General features: G+C 44.0%; 1 protein-coding gene across 1 annotated transcript; it reads left to right on the forward strand.

Moving 5' to 3' along the window:
- Nucleotides 1-1,496: 1,496 nt before the first annotated feature.
- CHST7 (carbohydrate sulfotransferase 7) lies at nt 1,497-25,144 on the forward strand. Its single transcript, XM_082681859.1, has 2 exons — nt 1,497-3,129; nt 24,524-25,144. Exon 1 carries the CDS (start codon nt 1,635-1,637, stop codon nt 3,096-3,098), a length of 1,464 nt encoding a protein of 487 aa, XP_082537985.1. The 5' UTR covers nt 1,497-1,634; the 3' UTR covers nt 3,099-3,129; nt 24,524-25,144.
- The last annotated feature ends 1,717 nt before the right edge of the window (nt 25,145-26,861 follow it).

The raw sequence follows: 26,861 nt of genomic DNA on the forward strand, positions 1-26,861 counted from the left end.
AGAGAAAAGCCCGTGCACAGCAACGAAAACCCAACGCAGCCAAAAAAATTAATTGATTAATAAAATAAAAGTAATGGTCTGGGGTTTCTTAGCTGAATATGAAAAATTGAGAAGTAAGTGGGGGTAGTGGTCAATGAGGTTGGAAAATAGAGAGGATTTGAACCAGTGGCTGAAAGGAGAGGGAACTGTGGACAAAAAGCAGAATGCCTGAGCTAGTGATTTCAGAGGTGGAGTCGTTGCTGTGATGAAAAAGACTAGAGGAGAAGATCTTTGGAGATATTTCCACTTTTGCAGTTTGAACACCTTCCCCTGGTGGAGATGAGTACATTTGCTTTCTATCGTCATTAACCTTACAACACCTTCCCCAAGGGGGTGTTCATTATCCTCCCGAAACAGAGCAAAAATTAGCGTTTTTAGTTCTCTTGGATTTCAGGCACTCTGATCTGCCTCTTGGACTTCCTGTCACTTTTTCATCCACCCTTGAGTACATGTTCCTCCTTATGGGTCCTTTTATTTTTTTTAACTTTTTATTTTATATTGGAGTATAGCCGATTAACTATGTTGTGATAGTTTCAGGTGCACAGCAGAGGGACTCAGCCATACATACACGTGTATCCATTCTCCTTATGGGTCCTTGTAAACACTGAGCTCCTGAGAAATTCCACCATCCTACCACTCTGAGTCTGTAAATGTCTTTTGCTCATGTGTGTCATAATAGGCTAGGTTATTCTGTGCTAACAAAGGACCCCAAAATCTCAGGCTGGAAGGTATGGAGGCACTAAAACTTATCTGCATTTTACAAATGAGTAAACTGATCTTCAGGGTGTCTGTAAAACGTGCATGGCCCTCAGCGGGCAAAATCCTAGGAAGACGACACTTATATTTCCGCAAAGGCTACACCTAAACAATTAAATGCTCTGAGTGAACGCAGTTGTGCTTCCAATTCCTCTGGACCACGATGCACTATGCAATCTGCGTCTTTATGCTAGTGGAGAAGTGCTCCCATCCAGAACTCAGTAACACCCACCCCGGGGCTGACGGGGGCGCTGGATGTAGATAGTGACCAGGGGCCCCATTCTAAATAGTGTGGAGGCGAGTCTGCTTACGACAGAGATGGCCAAGCAGGGGACATAAAACAGGAGAGACAGTGGAGTTCTCCGGGTGGGGTCCACGTTCTGTCACTGGGTGCATTCTGTACACACGAGCCCCTCCCTTGCCTGCACTCAATTCATGAAGACTTGACTTCATCACGGAGGGGTTGGGGAAAGGTGGGGTCTGGCTCCGTGCGCCCCAGCCGGCGTCCCCCGCCCCGCGGCAACCCCTCCCAGATCAGGCAGAGCCCTGGACGAACCCCAGCGGGTAGAGAGGCGGGGAGAAGCTGCGGGGTGGAAGGCGGGGCGGGCCGCTGCCTAGCCGGCCAATAGGCGGCTCTCCAGCGCGGAGCCTGGAGAGGGCAGGGGATTCGCCACTAGCACCACCGCCTCCAGTTTCCCTTGTGGATGCACAGCCCTAGTGACTCCGCTCCTCCCGGCGCAGAGGGGCTCCAAGAGGCCGGAGGAGCGCACTCGGGACGGGATTTCCGAGGAAAGGGAGAGGAAGGGCGCCCCACCCGCTCTGGAGGGGTTCAGTGAACGATGAAGGGCCGGCGGCGGCGGCGCCGCCGAGAGTACTGCAAGTTCGCGCTGCTGTTGGTGCTGTACACGCTGGTGCTGCTGCTCGTCCCCTCTGTCCTGGACGGCGGCCGCGACGGGGACAAGGGCGCTGGGCACTGCCCGGGCCTGCAGCGCAGCCTGGGAGTGTGGAGCCTGGAGGCGGCGGCGGCGGGCGAGCGCGAGCAGGGCGCCGAGGAGCGGCCCGCCACGGAGGAGGACGCGGGCCGGTACCCCAGGTCCCGGGGCAACCTCAACGGCGCCGTCGGGGAGGCGGCGTCTCGCGAAAAGCAACACATCTATGTGCACGCCACCTGGCGCACGGGCTCGTCGTTCCTGGGCGAGCTCTTTAACCAGCACCCGGACGTTTTCTACTTGTATGAGCCCATGTGGCATCTGTGGCAGGCGCTGTATCCGGGAGACGCCGAGAGCCTGCAGGGCGCGCTGCGCGACATGCTGCGCTCGCTCTTCCGCTGCGACTTCTCGGTGCTGCAGCTGTACGCGCCGCCGGGGGATTCCGCCGCGCGCGCCCCAGACGCGGCCAATCTCACCACGGCCGCCCTCTTTCGCTGGCGGACCAACAAGGTCATCTGCTCGCCGCCGCTGTGCCCCGGCGCGCCCCGGGCCCGCGCCGAGGTCGGCCTCGTCGAGGACGCCGCCTGCGAGCGCAGCTGCCCACCCGTGGCTCTCCGCGCCCTAGAGGCCGAGTGCCGCAAGTATCCGGTGGTGGTCATCAAGGACGTGCGCCTCCTCGACCTGGGCGTGCTGGTGCCCCTGCTGCGCGACCCCGGCCTCAACCTGAAGGTGGTGCAGCTTTTCCGCGACCCGCGGGCCGTGCACAACTCGCGCCTCAAGTCTCGGCAGGGGCTGCTGCGCGAGAGCATCCAAGTGCTGCGCACCCGCCAGAGGGGCGACCGCTTCCACCGCGTGCTGCTGGCGCACGGCATGGGCGCTCGACCTGGGGGCCCGTCCCGCGCACTACCCGCCGCCCCGCGCGCCGACTTCTTCCTGACCGGCGCGCTCGAGGTGATCTGCGAAGCCTGGTTGCGCGACCTGCTGTTCGCGCGCGGCGCGCCAGCCTGGCTACGGCGCCGCTACCTGAGGCTGCGCTACGAGGACCTGGTGCGGCAGCCGCGCGCCCAGCTGCGCCGCCTGCAGCGCTTCGCCGGGCTGCGCGCGCTCGCCGCGCTCGACGCCTTCGCGCTCAACATGACGCGCGGCGCGGCCTACGGCGCGGACCGGCCCTTCCACCTGTCGGCGCGCGATGCCCGCGAGGCCGTGCACGCCTGGCGCGAGCGCCTGAGCCGAGAGCAGGTGCGCCAGGTGGAGGCTGCATGCGCCCCAGCCATGCGCCTGCTGGCTTACCCTCGCAGCTGGGAAGACGGCAACGCCGAGCCGTCCGAGGACGAGGAGACGCCGCCGGAGACGGGGGCCGAAGGCGCCACGTAGCCCCGCTCCCGCGCGCCCGGGACGGATCCGGGTAAGGTGGCCCCCGGCAGGGTAGGGTCAGGAAAGGGTCTTGGGACTTGGATCAGCCTTCAGGGGGAGGGGAGGGATGCCGTCTCAGATCGATCTCACCCGATGAAAATAGATCCGAGCGGTAGGGGAAGTCCAGCTGGGAGCATTTGGGAGAGTCATTGGGATCTCTAGCATAGCCCCCTGCCTTCTCAGAGGAAGACCCAGAGAAGCGAGAGGTTAATTATGGCTAAGGCGGAACGCAGGTCTCCACACTACCAGTTTCCCCTATGAAGTAAAAGGTAGGATCGTCTGTGGAGAATGAGGAATGGGGGAAGGAGAGGGAAGAGGGATATCACGGGTCTGAGCAGAGTAGAGAAGGTTTGAAAGTCACAATGAAACTTGAGACTGGGAATTGACATGAAAAGTACAGGATTTCGGGGACCATATGAGGTCCATGATTATGACTTTATCTTGATGCCACTAGGTCCTGTGGGGAAACCTTTTGCAGCAGTGTTTGCAGGCACAGGGAAAACCAAAAGCAAAAATTTGGGGGAAAGTTATTGACTCTTATCCTACCTACCCCTAATCTGTTTCATATTTCTCTGCCTCTGCCTCTCTGACGTGTGCAGACTCCGAGGCGTTCTTTCAGATTTACCAAACATATAGTCATAGGCCTCTCTTGCAACAGCTTTTGCACATGTGTGTGCCTCAGGCTCTGGTATACTGGCGTGGAATGGACTTTGCTTTCCCCTGGCTCGAGGGGTGGCTCCCCCCACCTCCCACCTCCGCCCCCAATGGCTGGCGCTCCCAGGATATTTGACCATATTCCATTCACATCAGGTCACAAAAGCTGCCTGGTCTGCTTCCTCTAGTGCAGACAGAACCTCAGGGCTGGGCATCCCTCACTCTGCCCGATCCACTTGAGAGATGGAACCTTGGATCGGCAGTAGCAGCTTTGGCTGTGACTGCTGAAGGAGCTTTGTGAAAAGACATTCCCTTTCTGCCCCCCTCCCATTTTTTTCTTTCTCTGTAAAGCATATATCCTAAGGTATCCTAAGATGCCAAAATGGGGCTTAAATGATCTCAAAATGTGTTCAGTGTCTGGGTCGGTCTATGGCCTGTTCATTGGGATGAGGGAAGTTTGTTCTACGTGATGTTGACCTCAGGAGTCTAGTTAGTGGCATGGGAATGCGATTTCCCAAACTTTGTGTGAGCTGGAAGAGTGCAGCCTTCTGCACTGTGCAGTCCAGAGGAGGAAAAGCAGTGCCGGGTGGGCGGAAATGACTTAAGTTTCCATTCATTAGTTTATAGTGTAATTCAGTATTCCTCTGGGATGAAGCCCTGAGGACAATAGTCGAAGACGTTAATGAAGATGGATTTTGTTGTTGTGAATAGAGCCAGGGTTTCAGAGTGATTTCGGAAGCTGATTTTCCTCCTAGTGATCAAGTCGTTTTCTTAGTTTCTGTAATTGCTTAGGAAGTCTGTGTTCTTTCCTGATTTCCAGAGTGAAGGTAAAAGGAACAGGGTGACTTGTCACATTTTAACAAAAACATCCTTTCATCTGCTAATCCTGTATTTACAGATGTAACATAATGGGTCTCCAATCCTCCTTCACCGGTCTGAGGGAACGCCTCTCGAGGACAAATGGCTGCAGCATTTTATGGTTTTAAGAATTGACAATCTCCCAGAAACTCTGACTCTTTTTTTTTTTCATTTTTACTAACATTTGGCACTGACTGGGGTGAGGTAAGAAAGTGAATAGAGAGGAGGGTTAGAGGACACAGTCTTCATCCTCTAGGAGGTTAGAGTCTGTGCACGTGACAGTGACTATGGGGCCAGACATCAGTGCTGCTGTTTGGAAGAGCCAATGGGGCTTCCTTTGCAGGGCTGCAGGGACATCTGGGAACAAGCTTTAGGCTCTTTCATACTCTGGTGACTGAGCTCTTCCTCCCACATTTCTGCTGGAATTATCGACCACTTACCATGTCACCACCAACTAGTGGATTTATCAAAATGCTGGTTCCGAGAAAGGTAATGTTACCAACCAACTGATGAGTTTCCAAAAGTCTGTCACACTCCACTCTAGGAATGGGAAGGGGATGGATCCTCAGGTGCGATGTGTTGAGTTAGGCATTGTGGATATATCATTACTGTGACTGTCGATGAAAATAAGCAATAAACAATCTATAATAAGAATAGGAAAGAGTTTCATTTGAGCCAAACTGAAGACTATAGCCCCGAAGACCGGAAGACAGTCAGATAACTCTGAGGAACTGCTCCAGAGAAGCTTGGTTTTCAGACCAGTTTTACATCTTGTCAGAACAAAGAACACTAAGCAACTCAGGGATCCGTTCCTTCAAGGTTTCCAAAAACAAACAGACAAACAAAACAAAACAAAACAGATCAGCACATACACCGCGAGCCAGTATGTCCTCAGCACCTGGGAAGGGAGTCTTATCATTGAAGGAGTACCAGCATGAGCGTCCCAGGAAGGAAGGCATTTAATCTTTATTTTTAACACAGACATTCTTTACTTCTGGTCAATGCGCCCTTTTCTTTAATAATTAAAGTAGAAGTACCGTGTACGTTTGATTAGGCCACAAACAGGCTGTTTTAGTTAGCATCACATTCGGGTTAAATCATGTATAAGCCAGAATGGCTTCCCCATACCTCCATATGTGAACATTTCTTTCATCATGACATATTATCAGTTTTACAGATGAGAAATCAGAGATTCAGAGAAGTCAGGTACCTTGCCCAAAGTCACACCTGGGCTGCTGGGCTGCTGAGCTGAGTGTTAGACCCCAGAGCTCAGAATCTCTCCATTATAACACACCCTCACCTGCCCCCCCCTTTACCGTCCCCTGGCACCCTTTTGGCACTGCAGCCAGGCATAGTGGCTACTCTAGGGTGAGAACCACACTTAGCTTTATTACTAACAAACACTGAACAAACCAATAAAATATCTCTGAGCGCTGCCAACAGCACCTACACGGGAGAGCCCCTGACTCTATAGCCGTCCTCCTCATGGCTGTCCTTCGCTCGGGGCACCTGAGCACCCTTGGGGCACCCTTGGCTCAGCAGTGAAGAGGGACTGCACGTGAATTAACCTGAGCGACTTCTGGATGCTCCAGACCTGACAGCCAGGATTTGGCAGGGAGGGAGTCAGTGCGCTTTTTTCAGGGCTGGGTGGGGACCGCAGCACCAAACCAAGTCACCGAGGACCCCAGGCCCTTTCCATCTTCTTGGCTTTCGTTCACCAACTTATCTTCCCACTGTCACAAGATGGTAGCCTCAACAAGAAGCATCACTTCCTCACCCAACGACACAGGGTTGTGAAAATGAAGAAAGGAAGGAAGGTGGTTACTAAGGGGTAGCGTTTTCCCTCATGTATCTCTCTTTCCTCCAATCTGGTTATAAAGCCATCCCCAGAAACCCCTACCCCAGTCGACTTCCTTTTATGTCTCACCAGCTAGAACTGGGTCACGTGTTCTGCCCTAGCCCAGTAATTGGTGAAAGGGAAGGGGGTTGTCATGATTGGCTTAGACCAGTGCGTTCTCGGCCCTGGCTGAACATTACAGTCACCTGAGGAGCTTTTTTTTTCTTATGTCAATATTAAAAATACTCCATCCTCAGAGATTCTGATTTAATTGGTCTGGGGTGGGATCCAGTTATATAATTACTGTATAATCCCCCAGTGCAGCCAAAGTTGAGAGCCACCTACCTGGACCCGTCATGCTTCATCCCCTGGGCTGAGCCCTTGCCACTGGAACAGGATGAGGATGCAGACTAAAGTTGATGAGCAGCGAACTGTCTGCCATAGTCATTTATGTGAAAGAACTTGGAGCTGTGAAATACCAAGCAGCTGTAGGGTGTTAATATGGAAACGTCTTAAATTATTCACGGCTCCATTTATCACCCTCTCACATTCCTTCAAATGCTTCGTTGTCTGTATCTCCTTATCTCTAATCCATCATGGTACACTATCCACTACCATTCTGAACAGACTCATGTGCTGTCCTATCCTTTTCAGCAGGTATCCGTTTGACCTCTGCCCTTGGTAGGACCCAAGATTTCATTTCATTAGGCATTTAAGACATCTTGGTCTTTGTTCTTCACAAGATAGATGGACCCTCTGATTGAAATTAGGAAGGGAGGTAAGTGCGTAACCGAAACCCCAACAATCAGAAAGTGTTCTTTCTAAGGAAACCATCCAAACAAAAGGAAATGAGCAGCCATCACCAAATCCCTAACAAAGCATTTTGAAAGTCATTCGATTTTAGTAAAGCCAAATGGCTTATGTATAAAAATCACTGAAAGGGAAATCTCTTGCTTAAACAGTAGTCTGTACTGCTAAAGAATAGGCTTTGTTAAACATTGTTCCTACCTAGAATTTCTCATTCAACAAAATTTGTTCAAATCCCTAATTGTAGTAAAAGAATGAAGCTAGAACACTCCCTAACACCATGCACAGAAATAAACTCCCAATGGATTAAAGACCTAAATGTAAGGCCAGACACTATCAAACTCTTGGAGGAAGACATAGGCAGAACACTCTATGACATAAATCACAGCAAGATCCTTTTTGACCCATCTCCTAGAGAAATGGAAATAAAAACAAAAATAAACAAATGGGACCTAATGAAACTTCAAAGCTTTTGCACTGCAAAGGGAACCATAAACAAGACGAAAAGACAACCCTCAGAATGGGAGAAAATATTTGCAAATGAAGCAACTGACAAAGGATTAATCTTCAAAATTTACAAGCAGCTTATGCAGCTCAATATCAAAAAACAAACAACCCAATCCAAAAATGGGCGGAATACCCAAAGAGACATTTCTCCAAAGAAGATATACAGATTGCCAAAAAACACATGAAAGAATGCTCAACATCATCATTAGAGAAATGCAAATCAAAACTACACTGAGGTATCACCTCACACCAGTCAGAATGGCCATCATCAAAAAATCTAGAAACAATAAATGCTGGAGAGGGTGTGGAGAAAAGGGAACCCTCTCGCACTGTTGGTGGGAATGTAAATTGATACAGCCACTATGGAGAACTGTATGGAGGTTCCTTAAAAAACTAAAAATAGAACTACCATATGACCCGGCAATCCCCCTACTGGGCATATACCCTGAGAAAACCATAATTCAAAAAGAGTCATGTACCAAAATGTTCATTGCAGCTCTATTTACAATAGCCCGGAGATGGAAACAACCTAAGTGCCCAGCATCGGATGAATGGATAAAGAAGATGTGGCACATATATACAATGGAATATTACTCAGCCATAAAAAGAAACGAAATTGAGTTATTTGTCGTGAGGTGGATGGACCTAGAGTCTGTCATACAGAGTGAAGTAAGTCAGAAAGAGAAAAACAAATACCATATGCTAACACATAATATATGGAATCTTAAAAAAAAAAAGGTTCTGAAGAACCTAGGGTAAGGACAGGAATAAAGACACAGACGTAGAGAATGGACTTGAGAACACGGGGAGCGGGAAGGGTAAGCTGGGACGAAGTGAGAGAGTGGCATGGCCATATATACACTACCAAATGTAAAATAGATAGCTAGTGGGAAGCAGCCGCATAGCACAGGGAGATCAGCCCGGTGCTTTGTGACCACCTAGAGGGGTGGAATAGGGAGGGTGGGAGGGAGACGCAAGAGGGAGGAGATATGGGGATGTATGTATATGTATAGTTGCTTCACTTTGTTATAAAGCAGAAACTAACACACCATTGTAAAGCAGTTATACTCCAATAAAGATGTTAAAAAAATTCCTAATTGTAAATTAATGTAGGTACTGTGTTCGAGCCAGAGGGCTAGAAGTTAGGATGGGGCGTGTGTGTGTGTGTGTGTGTGTGTGTGTGTGTGTGTGTGTGTGTGTGTGTGTGTGTGTGTGGCAGGGATGCAGTAAGGTGCGAGCAATTTTTAAAAACACATCCACATCCAAATTATTATTGCCCCCTTGTGAGGCTAGTGCTGCCTTTGACCAAGACATTCTTGGAGCTCCCCCTTGGGGCTGCCTTCCCAGGCAGGACCCCCTCAGTTGATGGTGGATTTAGTGTTTAGGAAAAATCACAGCTCATCAAATGTGGTGAGTGAAGCAGGGGAGGAGGCTGGTCCTGCGAACTGAGGTGTGGCCATAGAGTAGTAGCAGAGTCATTCCTTGGCTCATATGAAATCAGGTTTTATATTAGGGTACAGGAACCCAGGCATCAGAGCCTGGCTTTCCTGGTTACTGCATGATTGACCTTGGCAAGTCCCTAAACCATTTTGGCTTTAGTGTTCTACCAGTAAGAAGATGAGGTTGAATTAAGAGGATTTACGAGTTTTCTTGGCACTAAGTGGGGGTGTGTGTGACATTTATCGAGTGCCTATTTTGTGTACTGTGTTACTAGCTTAGTGCATGTTGTCTGAGTTAGTCCTCATCTTAGCTTTATGAGGTACGTAGTATCCCCATTGTATGGATGGTGAAACAAGCTCAGAGAGGTTGGGTAATTGCTAAGGATAACACAGCCAGAGGATTAAAATCAGGTGCTCTCTATTTTGAAACTAGTGTTAAAAAATTTTTAGGAATAATATAAGCACATGGCGAAAAAAGAGTTCAATAGTTTAGGAGGATATAAAATACCTGCCAGGCTCACTTCATAGAAGTAACCACTACGTTTCTTGTGATATATGTCTAGAAATACTTTATGCAAATTCAAACAGAAGTATGTAGGCTTTTGGTACTTAAATCTTTTTAATTCCTTAAAATTTAAAAATTGAGATCTGACATAACATTATATTACTTTCAGGTGTACAACGTAATGGTTCACTCTTTGTATATATTGCAGTAGATCTCCACAGTTAGTCTAGTTACTATCCATCACCACACAAAGTTACGTAGTTGTTTTCCTTATGATGAGAAATTTTAAGATCCCCTTTCTTAATAACTTTAAAATATATGGGAATTCCCTGGCGGTCTAGTGGTTAGGACTCCGTGCTCTCACTGCTGAGGGCCCGGGTTTGATCCCTGGTTGAGGAACTGAGATCCCACAAGCCGTGTGGCACGGCCAAAAAAATAATAATAATACACACACACACACAGCATTATTAACTGTAGTCACCATGCTGTATATTACATATCCCTGACGTATTTATTTTATACCTGGGATTTTATACCTTTTGACCCCTTCACCCAGTGCCTCTGGCAACTACCAGTCTGTTCTTTGCATCTGCAAGTTCATGGGTTTTGGGGTGGGAGGCGGAGGGCTAGATTCCACATATAAGTGACAGCATACAGTATTTGTCTTTCTCTTTCTGACTTATTTCACTTAGCATAATGTCCTCAAGGTCCATCCATGTTGTCACAAGTGGTGATATTTCATTCTTTTTTTATGGCTGAATAATAGTCCCTTGTACACGTATATACCACATTTGCTTTATCCATTCATCCACTGATGAACACATAGGGCATTTCCATATCTTGGCTATTGTAAATAATGCTGCAGTGACCATGGGGGTACAGGTATCTTTTTGAGTTAGTGTTTTCATTTCCGTTGGGTAAATACCCAGCAGTGGAATTGCTAGATCATATGATGGCTCTATGTTTAACTTTTTGAGGCGCTTCCATCCCATCTTCCATAGTGGCTGCACCAATTCACATTCCCACAATTCTTGGGTGACAGGGAGGGGCACTTTGTTGTACTGGATTTCTGCTGTCATCTACTTAAAGTCCAGAAACATGATGGCAAAGATGAGGTTATGAAAACCGTGCCTTTGAGGAAGATGGTGGAGAGAATTCGAATTCGCAAGTCCCAGATTCTAAATGATGAGGTAATCACTATCTTGGATAAGTACTTGAAGTTGTGCTATGGAGAGAACATGGCCATGGGGCACGTTCACCGCTCTCAGCCACCCATCTACCAGTCCCTGGCCAGCAGCTGAGGGCACGTATATCACCTGGTTTTTTTTTAATAAGTAAATAAATAAATTTATTTATTTTTGGCTAAGTTGGGTCTTTGTTGCTGCGCGCGGGCTTTCTCTAGTTGCGGCGAGCGGGGGTCTACTCTTCGTTAGGTGCACGGGCTTCTTGTTGCGGTGGCTTCTCTTGTTGCAGAGCACAGGCTCTAGGCCCGCGGGCTTCAGTAGTTGTGGCTCGTGGGCTCGAGAACCCAGGCTCAGTAGTTGTGGTGCACGGGCTTCGTTGCTCCTCGGCATGTGGGATCTTCCCAGACCAGGGCTCGAACCCGTGTCCCCTACATTGGCAGGCGGACTCCCAAACACTGTGCCACCAGGGAAGCCCTATCACCTGTTTTTGAGAAGTCCCAATACTGACTACATTTAATAACTAAGGGCATATTTTTCGTTCTATAAATTTAGTGAGAATTTTAGGGACTATTTTTCAGTATCTTTGTGCCAGTTAAAGTGGGATGCTTTTTTTTTTTTTTTTTTTGGCTGTACGGCTTGCGGAATCTTAGTTCCCCCACCGAGGATCGAACCTGGGCCCCCTGCAGTGGAAGCGCAGAGTCCTAACCACTGGACCACCGGGGAATTCCCTAAAGCGGCATGCTTTTCAATCTAAAAAGCTTAATTTTATAAAATTGACTTACTTTTCTAGACTAAAATTGTATATGCTTTTGGTAATTGGAAACTCTGAGAATATTGGCTGCTGATTGTTGCCGTCATGTTCTTACAAAATTATTTTCCATTTTTTATAGAATGTTCCCACAGCTAGCTGTGTCATAAGGTACTGCTCAGTTCATCCATTTATCCTTTGGCAAAGGGTCAGTAATGTTTAGAGAAAGATTTGTGGGCTTAAACAAGAAACTTAATGCCAGCGAATTGATTTAAAATCCTTTACCGATTAGCATTAAACTTAATGATTAAGTATTTCACTTTTGTTTAGGGATTTTTCTGAGGGTCTTTTGTGAAGAATCTTTTCTAAGTAATTCTTTCCTTTCCTTTTCTGTGTCAGTGTTTCAGAAAATAGTGAACTCGAGTCCTCTGCTTTCTCTAAATCCACTTGTGACAAAAGCTAATTTGTGAGGTATGATTTAAAGGTTACAGAGATAAAACTAATGAAACCTAAAAAGACAAAAAGTTCCTATATCTTCTTTTCAGTGACTGTCTAGTATTTCATTGTAGGAATGTATTGTAACATATTTAACCAGTTCCTAGTCCCAACATTTCATTGCTGCATTTTTAATAGCATCTTTTGCATACATGTAAGTACATCTGTAAGAAAAATTTCTGTAGTAGGGTGATGGTATAGAGCAAAAGGTATACAGGCTTTTTTACATTTTGAGAGGTTAAGTTGTTCAACGTTGCACCAACATCTGCCCCCACCAGCTGTTTCTTGGAGTGTCTGCTTCCTAGACTTTCAACAACAAGCATTTTATCTATTTATTTTTTCAGCATGGCTAGTGTGATAGGTGGAAAACCCTTTCTCCCAGCGCCCTGGCCCTCTCTGACCCTACGGTTCATCTCAGGCGGTGAATAAATGCCTCCCACCTCAGGCTGTGATAACCAGATGCCAAGATGAAATTCATTCCTTAGTCCTTCTTCGACGCACCTGGGTTTGCAAAGTGTCACTTCTGTGGTTCTTTTGAAGGACTGGACACATCTTGAAATCAAAGTGATCATCCCTTTATAAAACCACACTTACACAGGACATCAGATTGTAGCAAGCTTCTTATTAAGCTGAACTTCTCCTACTACTGCTGCAGGGGATTGTACCTAGTGACTTGAACTTCAGCTATTTCGGGACACTATCAGTGGGGAACTGAGGCTGATTTTAAATGAGGTTGAACTCTATACATTTTCTCTCTAGTCCTGAGAGCCCTCTTTATTGGGGGTGGGTGGAGGGCAGAAGTGCCCATTTACAGTTGTTGAGGCAGGATTCAGAGGATTTTCAAAGAGGCTTTTTTAGTCTGGGCAGGGATTTGTTTCCCATGAATATTAATGTAATATAAATAATTGGGAGTGATGCTTTTAAAAAACATTTATAAGCAGCTGGCTTAAAATTCCTCAGTCCAAACAGTACAGAAAAGACTGAAACTGAAAAAAAGCCTGGCCCCTCATCCTCTCACTTCGTAATGGAACCTGAGGAACTTGCTCTATTGAAAGAACCATTTCTGCTCAGGTGCAGTATAAAATAAGAACAGTAGGGACTAAGAAACAGCTCTGGCCCAAGTTCAAGAACACAGGGAAGTGGAGAACTACTGGGGAGTTGAACAGGAAGCAGTTTCAGTCGGAGCAAAGTTGCTGAGCTCAGTGATGTCTGCATGGGAATGGAAAGCCTTCAGCTCTGCCCCAGCCCACAGGCGCCAAGCCAGAGCCCATCAGTCCACTGGATGCTGACAAGACATTGGAACGGCAGCTGGCAGTGAATGTTTTGAAATCTGGGGGGTTAAGGGGTGGTGGAAGACGACCACCACGTTTGACTTCAATGATGACCGCAGTGAGCAAATTTCTCCTCCCCTGAAATGGATGCAGCAGGGGGCTTGGCTATAGAGTCACATTCTAAAAATAGCCACTGAGGTAGACTTGTGTTCTTCTTTTTTCTTTTTTTTTTGTCATCATTATTTTTTTTACATCTTTATTAGAGTATAATTGCTTTACAATGGTGTGTTAGTTTCTGCTTTGTAACAAAGTGAATCAGTTATACATATACATATATCCCCATATCTCTTCCCTCTTGCATCTCCCTCCCTCCCACCCTCCCTATCCCACCCCTCCAGGCGGTCACAAAGCACCGAGCTGATCTCCCTGTGCTATGCGGCTGCTTCCCACTAGCTATCTACCTTACGTTTGGTAGTGTATATATGTCCATGCCTCTCTCTCGCTTTGTCACAGCTCACCCTTCCCCCTCCCCGTGTCCTCAAGTCCATTCTCGTAGGTCTGTGTCTTTATTCCTGTCTTACCCCTAGGTTCTTCATGACATTTTTTTTTCTTAAATTCCATATATATGTGTTAGCATACGGTATTTGTCTTTCTCTTTCTGACTTACTTCACTCTGTATGACAGACTCTAGGTCTATCCACCTCATTACAAATAGCTCTTGTGTTTTACACTCGTGGAATGGAAGCCCTTTCTTTTAAGTGTTACCTTCAGGCAGAGGTGTTAGAAGGAGCCCCGAAGGCACAGGGAGAGTTGTGAGAATGCGGGGCAGTCTCTGGGCCCTGCCAGCAAGAAGCCTCAAATCTGGCCTGAAATCCAAACGCTTAGAGGGCCAGCTTGGACAGATTAATCTTGTGTGATTAAGATGGTTTGGTCACAGTAACCAGCAGGCTGGAAACAGCAGCCTAACTGAAAGGCTGAAGTCGAACATTACAGAAGCGTTTGTAAGCTATGGGGAGCGGGTGGGGACTCGAGACTCTGAGTTCTTTTGTAAAGATGATGAACTGGGGAAAGTTTGGAACAGCACAACTGGGAGGCTGGCTGAAGCAGTCCTGACATACATACAGATCAAGTGAACATCAAGGAAAAAATGTCCCAGGGCTTTGAGGGTCACTTTCCCCATGACTGAGACCAGACATTACCAAAAAGGACTCATTACTGCCTCGGAGAGCTTATGGGAACAGTAAGCCAAAAATACTAAAACCAAGATCATGTTTTAAAAATAGGACTTCCTTTCAAACAGCCTAGAGCTGGCGTATGTTAAATATACAGATTTTAGAAGCAATAAAATAGATGCTGTCTCTTCCTGTTAAATAAAGGATATTGCTAACAGGGATGTGAGAAGGGAAAACAATACATTTTTCAGGTTCTGCAAACAACAAAAAAGTTAAACTTTGTTGCCTTTCTGTGCACTCCCCTCCCCCACCCCATCCCCCCCAGCTGGGAATTGCCAAGGAGACTATTTTACAAAAAGGAGATGGTTGGCTAAAAATAAACACACAGCCCTACCGAAGACCAACAAAACTCCCAGCATTATCGAATGCCTTTTAGATTTATTTTTATTTCTCAGCAGTCAAAGAGAAGGAGAAATCATTCTGAGCTCAGGAAAAATCCATGTCCTGCTCCTAAGTATGGCAATCTCTGGCAATCCTACAGGCCCAGGAGAAGACTGGTGTACGGCTCGCCAGTGTCCTGTGAGAACGTGAACCTGCTGTTGGCCATGGGGCCATTTCATCCCTGCCAGACTGTGCACAGTGCTAGGAAAGGGTGGCACAGACACAGTGCCTCGCTCCGCAGGGAGAGAGAACCAGAAGTGATGGGCTAGACTTGGGGTGACACACAAGCTCTGTAACCTGACTAGCCATCCTAACCTGTGAATCCTGAAGCTGATCGGGAGTGGCCCTAGTGCCCCCCACTCCATTTGGCCCCCTGTAGAGGCCAAAGGGCTGCCTGAATGGTAGGTCCAAGCTTCCCAACCCTGTGCCCTCACTAACCTCTGCCAACCCCACTTGGTAGTTGGCAAACATCTACAAGTGGGCGGTCAAATGTATATTATAAAATACTGACTCCGTTCCTTTATTTGAGTTGGGAACAACTTTACTCACAAAAGCAAGTAGGTACACCAATTAAAATTGTATCTTGGAGCAGCTCAATGAAAGGAAAAAACAAAAGTCAACTAGCCAAACTCACGTCTTTCCAAGTTTTATTAACACTGGTTTGGAGCGCATTCCTTTTGTTCTGAAGTGAGCTCAAAAATTTAGGAAAGTTTTAGCTGGGCGTGGGTATGATAAAATTGGAAACGTGTTATTATTTTATTCTCTTCTATTGGGGAAATGTAATGGCCATTCCGTTTTTGCACTGGCTGACTCTGGGTCTTGACTAATGAGTCCCATGGAATGAGGTTTTATTCTGAATTCCGGAGCAGAGAAGTGAGTCCTCTTCTCCCACTGGAGGCAGGGAGGGATGGAGATGCAGCTCAGCTCTAGACATGGGCTGCCCAGGGTCAGGCAAGTGGCTTCTCCCCTAGTTTCCCCCTTTACTCCCCAGGCAAGAGTTTTGTTTGTTAGTGGTTTTTTTTTTTTAAAGATTTCTTTGAATGTGGACCATTTTTAAAGTCTTTAAATTTGTGACAATATTGCTTCTGTTTTATGTTTTCGTTTTTGGGCGGCAAGGCACGTGGGATCTTAGCTCCCGGACCAGGGATCGAACCCACACGCCCTGCATTGGAAGGCGAAGTCTTAACCACTGGACGGCCAGGGAAGTTCCTTACTTTTCTTTTAAACTCAGTCTCTGTTTTCACCTAAAGGGAGAGTTGTTTCATGTATTAAATAGGACTGAAACTAGTATTGACTAATGCAAAGATACTGGTGCCCCCTGCCACTGCTACTTCATTTTTCAGATTGAAAGTCTGGAAACGATTTATAACATGTATGCTGCTTCAAGTACATTTCTAGGCTATTTGGGGGGTGTGGTTGTATTAGCAAACTCCATGTTTCCTGTTCCATTTTGCTTTAGAGTCACAGGGAGGGAACGCTTGCACTTTGACATTTCTGGTATTTCAAGTATTATTTTAACATTATCCCTAGGCAGCGCCCTTAAAAAAAAAAAAAGACAACTTAATGGCTCTATTGTCACAAACTTTGTCAGTTATTTCCGTTTTCCTTGGCACTGCATTTCACTAATTTGAGGTGAAAACAGGAAGGTGAAGAAAGCTTAACCAAGGTTAACATAAACTTAGATGGTAACATCACTCACAAGGGGACTGTTCCAGAGTAGGATATTGGGAGATGACCCCCCCACACACACACAAAACACGTCGCCCTTGAAAAGGAGGCTAATGCCTGTCCTCGGCCCATTTGTTCTGCAGCGGGTCCGAGAGGAAGGCTGTTACAATAGGCTGGAAAGTAATTCCCCCATGATAACGGGACCCACTGAATACCCGGAAACCTCAGCTCCCGCAGCCAAGATGCCAGGTCCCTGCACCAACTTTTAGCATCTGTGAAGTGGCTTCTGGTGGAGAACCTGGGGCACCTCACCTGGCACAAGTGTGTGCGCAGGGACAGGCGAAACCAAGAAAACTGGAAGGAAAGAGGGTCTAGTAGAAATCTACAAGTGCAATTCAAGGAGGGGAGGGAGGTGCCCATGCCAGTTCGCACAGCCACGGGGGACGCCCAGGGATCGGTATCTGACTTGAAACGGGCCAGGAAGGCCACTGAAAGAGGCAAGTTCATTTGGCCGAATCTTCTGTTCTCAACCTTGAAAGCCGGCAGGAAGTTGATTCTTCCTCGTCCCCCATCCCAGCTTCAAACGTTGAAAAAAGTTTGATTAAAATGCTAAGAGTGTGTCTTCCTGGGTTATTCCGCCCGGAGAGCCTCAGCCAAGCCAACTGCAGGAATCACAGCCTGGAATGACGTTTCCCTTTGATGGCAATGAGGCTATTACTAGGTCAACCAGCTGCAGTTAGGGCCCGGCTGGTCATTTAAGTACTCAGGGGAACTGTAGCAAAGGAGATAAAATACACCCAACTCATGGGAGTATGACTTTGAATCTTTAAGTAAACAATCCATTTTTTAAAAGTACAAGTGAATTAATTTGAGTATTAATTAAGCCATTAAGGAATGACTTCACACTTCAATGCCACATATTAAAAAAAAGCCTTTTATACATGCTTCACAAAACAATATACAGAAATCTCTGTAATTCTGGAAATTAATTGCACCAAGACAGTTTTTAAAATTATCTATTCTCTATTATCATACAGGATAGGTCTTGAAATAGTTTTGACTTCAGAATGACCAGAAGGGTCTACACCATTTCAGGTGGTTCAGGCAGTAGTAAACATTCTCCCCAGACGCTGGACAAGCGGAAACAATTTTAACCAAGAAGTTTAGTAGCTTAAAATTTACTTCTACATTGTTAAACATCTAGCAGTTGTAAAAGGGCAAAGCTGGCTACTTGGTAACTGTAGCTGGATGATAACCTGAGCGTTCACTTTTAAACTATGCATGCAAACTTGAATACTTCATTGCTCCAAATGAATCAGGCCCCATAGTATTAAGAAGAGTGGGGTCTGGAGTTAATTAAATTCTTAATCCTATATCTAAGGAGCTTAAGAATTTGGGGGATCATCACACTAAGAATTCATGGACATGTTAGTGTTTTAAACACAACCAAAAGTAATTAAAATGGGAGGAAATTAACTGATAGTTTTTGTAGGGTCTACTTGGAGGTGAAGTGAGAACTGGAAGGTATTTGAGCATCCCTGCCCTGGTGCAGTGACATTCAGGAACTGAGACCAAACCAGAAGAACAGGAATCCATTTCTGATGTGAAGAAAGGGCCTTGTGGGGTTGCTGCCTGGGCCCAGCCTGGCTTAGCAGGACTTCAGAATTGTTCTTCAAATACCCCAGAGGCAGTAGTAGATCTTTGAGGGCACCTGTTTCTCCTTTCGTCCCACCTTGTACTGCTGGGTGATTTGATAAAAAGAAAATTTGGACTTACAAAAAGCAGCTTTTCAAGTAGATTTTTAAAATTTTTTTAAAGAAGGTTTTTAATAAAAGGACTTAAAGAGTGCTTATGGGTCCACAGGTTGGGCTGATAGTATCTCCATAAACATCTGTCAGGACATGGGATATGATCAGGCAACATTTAGCACTTGGTTAGTTTTTGACAGAAAGCCATCCTGAGTTACTGCCAAGTGTTCTCAGTCTTTAAAATGACCCAAATGGAGAGCTGAATGCATTGTACAAAGAAAGAGTGACAGAGGAAAACATTTTATTTTGAAATAACTATAGACTCATGGGAGGTTGCAAAAATAGTACAAAGAGGTCCAGTGTACCCTTCACCCAGCTTCTCCCAAAGGTAACATGTTACACATCTTACACATAGATCAATATCAACACCATGAAATTGACATTGGTACAATCTACAGGCCTTATTCAGTTTTTAACAGTTTTTACGTGCACTCATTTTGTGTGTATGTGTGTGCATAGATCTGTGTGATTTTATCACATATACGTAAACATCACCACAATCGAGATACAGAACTGTTCCATCAGCAAAAAGAAACTCTTGTGCTATCCCTTTATAGTCGCATACCCTACCTCATCCCACCCCTTTCCCTGGCAAACACCAATCTGTACCCCATCTCTGTAATTGTGTTATTTCAAGATTGTTATACAAATGGAATCATACAATATATGACCTTTTGAGATTGTCTGTTTTCATTGAGCGTAATTCTCTGGATATCCATCCAGGTTGTTGCATGTATCAATAATTCATTCCTTTTCATTGCTGAGTAGTTTTCCATGGTATGGAAGTACCACAGTTTGTTTAACCATTAACCCATTTGAAGGGCATTCGGATTGTTTCCAGTTTTGGACTATTACAAATAAAGCTGCAGTGCATATTTGGGTATACGTTTTTGTGTGGACGTAAAATTTCATTTCTCTGAGATAAATGCCCAGGAGTGGAATTGCTGGTTTGTGTGGTATATTATGTTTAGTTTTATAAGAAACTACCAAACTGTTTTTCAGGGTGGCTGTACCATTTTACATTCCCACCAGCAATGTATGAGAGAGAAATTTCTGTGCAGCCTCGCCAGCACTTGGTATTGTTGCTATGTTGTATCTTAGCTGTCCTAATAGGTATGAAGTGGTATGTTATTGTACTCATTTGCATTTTCCTAGTGGCTAGTGATGTTGAACATCTTTTTGTGTGCTTATTTGCCATCCATATCTCCTCTTTGGTGAAATGTTGGTTCAGGTGTTTTGCCCATTTACTAACTGGATTGGTTTTTACTCTTGAATTTTGAGAGTGATTGGTATATTCTAGATAAAAGCCCTTTGTCAGATATGTGGTTGCAGATATTTTCTCTCAGACTGTATCTTGTCTTTTCATCCTAACAAGATCTTTGGCAGAGCAGAAGTTTTAAAATTTTGATGAAATCCGATTTATCATTTTTTCTTTTGTAGATTGTGCATTTGATGTCATGTCTAAGAACTGCCTGTCCCTCACCAGTATCACACTGTTGTGATTAATGTCGTTAGATGTAGCTTAATATTGAATAGAGTGACTATTCCTACTCTATTCTTTTCCAGAAAGGTTTTAGCTATTCTAGTTTTTTTGCCTTTCCATATAAATTTTAGAATAAGCTTCTCTGTATGTATAAAAGGCATTGATAGAATTTGGTAGGAATATTGTTAAAACTATAAATCAATTTGGGGAAAAAATGACATCTTTACTTGAGTCTTCCAATCCATGAACATAGTTATATCTCTCTATTGATTTAGATTGTTTGATTTCTTTTATTGGTGTTTTGTAGTTTTTGGCATACGGGTCCTTTATTGTTTTGTTAGATTTACACCTAAGTATTTAATTTGAGCGATCATAAATAGCATGAGTTTTAAAATTTGGTTTTAAGATATTCATTTCTAGTATATATAAAGTTGATTTTTAAATATTGATCTTGTACCTGCAAATCTGCTGAATTCACTTATTAGTTCTAGGAGTTTGTTTTGTATTCCTTGGGATTTTCTATGTACATAATCATATAAACACAAATAAGGACTGTTTTCTTTCTTTCTTTCCAATCAATATGGCTTTTCTTTTTCTTGCCTTATTTCATTGGCTAGAACTTCTAGCACTATGTTGAATAAGAATGGTAAGTGCAGACACCTTTGTGTTCTTCCTGATCTTAAGGGGGAAGTATTCAGTCTTTCACCATAAATAATGAGGTTAGATGTTGGTTTACGTAGATTTTTTTAAACATCTTTATTGGAGTATAATCGCTTTACAATGGTGTGTTAGTTTCTGCTTTATAACAAAGTGAATCAGCTATATATATATATACATATATCCCCATATCTCCTCCCTCTTGCGTCTCCCTCCCACCCTCCCTATCCCACCCCTCTAAGTGGCCACAAAGCACCCAGCTGATCTCCCTGTGCTATGCGACTGCTTCCCAGTAGCTATTTTACATTTGGTAGTAAATATAAGTCCATGCCACTCTCTCACTTCATCCCAGCTTACCCTTCCCCCTCCCCATGTCCTCAAGTCCATTCTCTACGTCTGTGTCTTTATTCCTGTCCTGCCCCTGTGTTCTTCAGAACCATCTTTTTTTCTTTTTAGATTCCATATATACGTGTTAGCATACAGTATTTTGTTTTTCTCTTTCTGATTTACTTCACTCTGTACAGACTCTAGGTCCATCCACCTCACTACAAATAGCTCAAATTTCATTTCTTTTTATGGCTGAGTAATATTCCATTGTATATATGTACCACATCTTATTTATGCATTCCTCTGTCGATGGACATTTAGGTTGCTTCCATGTCCTGGCTATTGTAAATAGTGCTACAATGAACATTGGGGTGCATGTGTCTTTTTGAATTATGGTTTTCTCTGGGTATATGCCCAGTAGTGGAATTGCTGGGTCATATGGTAGTTCTATTTTTAGTTTTTTAAGGAACCTCCCTACTGTTCCACGTAGTGACTGTACCAATTTACATTCCTACCAACAGGGTAGGAGGGTTCCTTTTCCTCCACACCCTCTCCAGCATTTATTATTTGTAGACTTTTTGATGATGGCCATTCTGACCAGAGTGAGGTGATACCTCATTGTAGTTTTGATTTGCATTTCTCTAATAATTAGCAATGTTGAACATTTTTTCATGTGCCTGTTGGCCACTGTATGTCTTCTTTGGAGAAATGTCCATTTAGATCTTCAGCCCCTTTTTTGATTGGGTTTTTGTTTTTGATATTGAGCTGTATGAGCTGTTTGTATATTTTGGAAATTAATCCCTTGTTGGTTGCATCATTAGCAAATATTTTCTCCCATTCTGTTGGCTGTCTTTTCGTTTTGTTTATGGTTTTCTTTGCTGCACAAAAAAGTTGCTTCTTTAGGTTACACGTATGTAACTAATCACAACCTACTGGTCTCAACATTTTACTACCACCTCAAGTGAAGTGTAGAAACTTTATGTCCATTTAGGTTCCATTATCCTGTGCCCTTTATAATTCTCTTATAATATTTTCTCTCTGTATATTGAGAACTACATCATACAATGTTATAATTTTTGCCTCAACTGTCAAACATAATTTTTTAAACTCAAGAGAATAGTCTATTAAATTTACTTCTATTTTATCCTTTCTGTTCATTCTTCATGATGTTTCAAGTTTCCTTCTTTTATCCTTTCTTTTCTGCTGGAAAAACTTCCTTTAGCAGTTCTTTTACAGCAGTTCTATTGGCAATAAATTCTCTTAGTTTCCTTCATCTGAGAATGTCTTTATTTCACATTCATTCCTGAAGGATATTATCATGGAATATAGAAGTCTGAGTTGACAGTTATTTTCTTTCAGCTCTTGAAAAATGTCATGCCACTTCCTTCTGGCCTCCATGGTTTCAGATATGAAATCCACTGACATTCAAATCATTGTTTCCATAAGTAGTGCATCATTTCTCTCTAGTTGCTTTCAAGATTTTTTCTTTGTCTTTACTTTCCCGAAATTTGATTATGCTGTATCTTGGTGTAGATTTCTTTGGGGTTTTGTTGGGGTTCACCCAACCTCTTGAATCTGTAGGTCTTTTGCCGAATGTGGGAAATTTTTAGCCGTATTTATTCAAGTACTTTTTCAGCCTCGATCGCTATCCCCTCTTTCTGGAACTCTGATTTTAAAAAAATGAACACTAGATCATTTATTGTAGTACCACAGGTCCCTGATGCCCTGTTCATCTTTTTTCACTCTACTTTCTCTCTTTTGTTCAGATTGGGTAATTTCTATAGTTATATTTTCAGACTCACTAATTCTTTACTGTCATCTGTATTCTGCAATTTGGCCCATCCAGTGAGCTTTTAAAATTTTGGTTATTGTATTTTACAGTTCTAAATTTTCCATTTGGTTCCTCTTTCATTTTTGTATTATATTTCTTTGCCAGGAATTTTTTTTTTCTTCAAGTGTGTAACTGCTAATTGAAGTATTTTTACGATGGTAGCTTAAAATCCTTCTTGGATAATTTCAGTATCTGTGTTGTTTCAGTGTTGGCATCTGTCAGGTGTCTTCTCTCACTCAAGTCAAAATCTCCCTGGTTCTTGGTTTGACAAGTGATTTTTTTTATTATATCCTAAACATTTGGCATACATTTGAACATATATTATGAATCTCTGAATTTTATTTATTTTAGCAGGCCTCCACTGACAATGTGCTGGTAGAAGGGGTGCATCACCTGGTTATTGCCAGGTGGGGGTGGTAGTCCAGAAGCCCTGGCTTCCCCTACGCCTCTGCTGACAGGAGGGGGGATTTTGTTTTTGAGGTGCTTGGGTTCTTTCTAGGCTGACCCTTTCCCTGCCCTTTGGCTAGAGATAACAGGCTTTTCATGGGGCTTTTATGGTCTATGGCCATTGGTATTTCTGGCCTGCTGGATTCTTCAGCATCCATCCTAGGATATTGAGGAGGCAAAAAGAAAACCCAGGCAACTCACACCTGTGTTGTTCCTCAACTCCCAAGGTCCCTAGTCAGTCCAGCTTGTTTTTTCTATCCTTCAGAGTCTTATCTTCATCTTATAAATATATTTGGGAATTTTAGTTACACTTTGTGGGAGGAATAAGGAGCAATGAATCTATTCTACCTTACCTGGAACCACAGTCAGCCTGTCTGGAAATCGGTTTTTATTAAACTAAATTCAACTGAGATTTGACATGCTGGCTCTTTTTTTATGTAAATAACCAGTACTAACAGAATGCTAAAGGTCATGAGACAGGCCTCAAGGCATTTATGAAATCAGTTCTTGTCTAATGCTTAATGTGAATCTTTATTGCACATTTTTAATCACCTTGAAAGTGTTCCTTACCCAAACTCTGCTGCATCAGTAGTTCTATCAAGTTTTACTACATTAGAAAATGATGTCAAATCTGGCACATATCCGGGATCAGAGGAAGGATCACAAGAAAGCCAGAAACTGGTGGCAGAACTAGCATGAACATCGTCAGTTCACCCTTTGCCGCTCCCATAAAGTGATGCAGCAATGTGTTTTAATGGAAGATGGAAAAAGCCCAGATCCCACAGAGGTAGGAAGCTGGACTCGTTGCTTATATACAGCCTCAGTTTTACAGAACAGCTGATCGTGTTGGCATGATTTATTTCGCACATATGAACCAGTACACAAGTGAAAGGTGGATGGTTGCATGGTCGGTGCCTAAAGGTACAGCTGCAGTCCCAGCCCTTACCCCACTCTACCCAGCAGGTCTCAGAAAGTTTTCTTCTCAACAGGCGCCCCACAGCAGCAGCTGCAGAAAGCACAGTCACACTGAGAGAGGTGCCCCCATCTTTATCCTCACCAAACACCTCTTGGGTCACAAGCAGAAATGATACTGATTCTGTATGGGTCTACAGCATTGGATAATGCAGCTTAGGTAGGGAAGATTATAGGTTTCATATTTAAGAGGGCTTATGTCATCAAGGTTCAACAGGCTTTCCGTGGATTTCTGTGTTCTGAAGTTCAAACATCCTTTGTTCCTTCCCTTCCAGGTCAGTCACCACGAACCAGGCCACTCAGCACGTTGTCCCAGCATTGGAGAAGCCATGCTGTGGAGGCAGTCTATCACACTGTCAGAGACTGGGGCTTGACTTGGTACCAACTGCTGTGCTATTCTGCGGAGCAGGAATATTATGAGCTGTTAAATAATGACTGACACATTGGTTGAAATGAAGTTTCCAGTAAGGAAGTGACAGTGCAATGTGGATAATTATGGCAATAAAATAGGAAGAGCTTTAGTTCCCAGCCTGACCCTGCCTCTGCTGGAGCCATGTCAACAAGGCGTTCTCAGAACAAAGAAGAGACGTGATTTGGTACCATTTCCCATCAGCAGGTGTCTGGACAAAAACATCAATGTGAATAAGGTTCAAGTGCAGTCCTGTGTATCTTGATTAAATTACTTAATATTAAATAAAAGGTCTGGGTGGTATTTTTTAAAATCTGACTCATCCAGCTCTAATTCAAATAGCTCCCCTCACCCCGACCCTTGAATGGATTTTTAAAAAGTAATTTCTCTCCCTGGGGTGGGAGAACCCTAATGAACTGAAAGAAATTTTTGCTTTTAAATTGTTCTATCTGATGTTTTTGTAAATTATATTATTAAATGACTCTGGAGTCACTGTTAATGACAAGATTTGGTTTTGCTCTGTTATGATGTAGTTCAATTGCATGGTTTAGGGAAAAGCTAGTCTACATACAAAAGAACACAAAGACTATGAAGGAAACTATAGCGAGCTCAATAATCTTAGCAACTAGCCAACACTCAAAGCCTGTTAAAGATGATTGCAGGCCAGGAGAAGTCACAGGCAGAGACCAGGTTTAAAGTGTTTCTTTTCATCCTAAGGCACATTTTTAACATCTAAAAAAAAAATCTGTTGCTGTGATTTTTAGATCTAATTTTAAAACTAAAAATTTTCAAGCATCTCAATTAGGGGGTCAGCAAAAAACTTTTCTGTAAAGACCCTGATAGTAAATAGTTCAGGCTTTATGAGCAGCTAGTTGTTCACTGCTGTTACAACTCCTCAGCTCTGCGTGAAAGCAGTCACAGACAGTATGCAAATGAGTGAGTGGAGTGTGTGCCAATAAAACTTTATTTACAAAAACAAGCAGTAGGCTGGATTTGGTCCAGGGGCTGCCGTAATTTGTCAATCTCTGTTCTAAATGAAGTTGGAGAGGAATAGCTTCCACCCAGAACAGAACCTCTCTGTGAGGGAAAGAAACAGACTAAGAACAGGATCATACTGCATTCTTCTACTAACGGACAATACTTTTAGAAATACAAAGCAAGATGAGCTCACCCAGTTAATCTTTTTATTTTGAGTTTTGTTAAAAAAAAAAGCTTTGAGAAAAATGTGTTAAATATCAGTAAAGGCAGGAAAACACGTAGCTAGCTTTATAATATCAATCTAAACATATACACAAAGGCAAACATTAAGTAAAATGCTAGGGAAAGGGAGCACTTTGGGGGCCTAACTCCAGTTTTTCTTATTGCACATAAATAAAGGTTGCCGATAACTCCAAGTCTTCACTTTTTCACAGTCAGACATACTTTAATATTATTTTATATAACATGTTTATATAACATCCTATGTTAATTTTATAAAGCCACCAGTTTGCTACTGTTGAATGGAAGTAAAAGACAAAAATTTCCCCAATTACAGTATGTAAGTAAGCTCTCTATAAAAAAATTCCCCAGAAGGTCACATCAGCCCATATTAAATTCATCCTATTCTATTTAAAAAACTGCTTTTCAGCTATTAAATGAATCTTGGTGGCCTTCCCATTTAATCATTTTAATAGACATAGTAAAACTTCCTAAGTAAGAAGTACCAGATGTATTTTATGTAAAAAATAAAAAACCTAGGAGGTGACCCTACCATGAAGTCATACTTCGAATGAGTGATTTCAGGGACAAATTCCAAATCCATAGACTTAACACCCGCATGACTGAAAATCATCCCACTGCTTCTCCAAAGCCCAAAGCTGGAATAATCACAACTAAAGTCAACCCCCAAATGTCCATGCAGCTAGATACTCAGCCAGTAACACTGGGATCTTAACTTTTTTGAAGTGCTTTAGACAGCAGATGTAGAGTTCTTCACGCTGTTTCCAAGTCCTTTTCCACCTGAGTTCCCCCAACACATACAGGCCCAGATAATTTTCCACTGGCCAAGAGTTGAGCTGACCATGACATGTGGCAGTTCTGTGAACCCATTTGAAAAGGTGGCCATCAGGATGAGAAGGTAACCTCTCCCTCTCCCGAGCACTCTCATGTCTGGTACACACCTTTACAAAGGGCAGCAGAACAGGCAGCCCTCCCTTCTCATCTTT

Source organism: Grampus griseus (genome assembly GCF_964374135.1).
Source record: "Grampus griseus genome assembly, chromosome: X".
Taxonomy (NCBI): domain Eukaryota; kingdom Metazoa; phylum Chordata; class Mammalia; order Artiodactyla; family Delphinidae; genus Grampus; species Grampus griseus.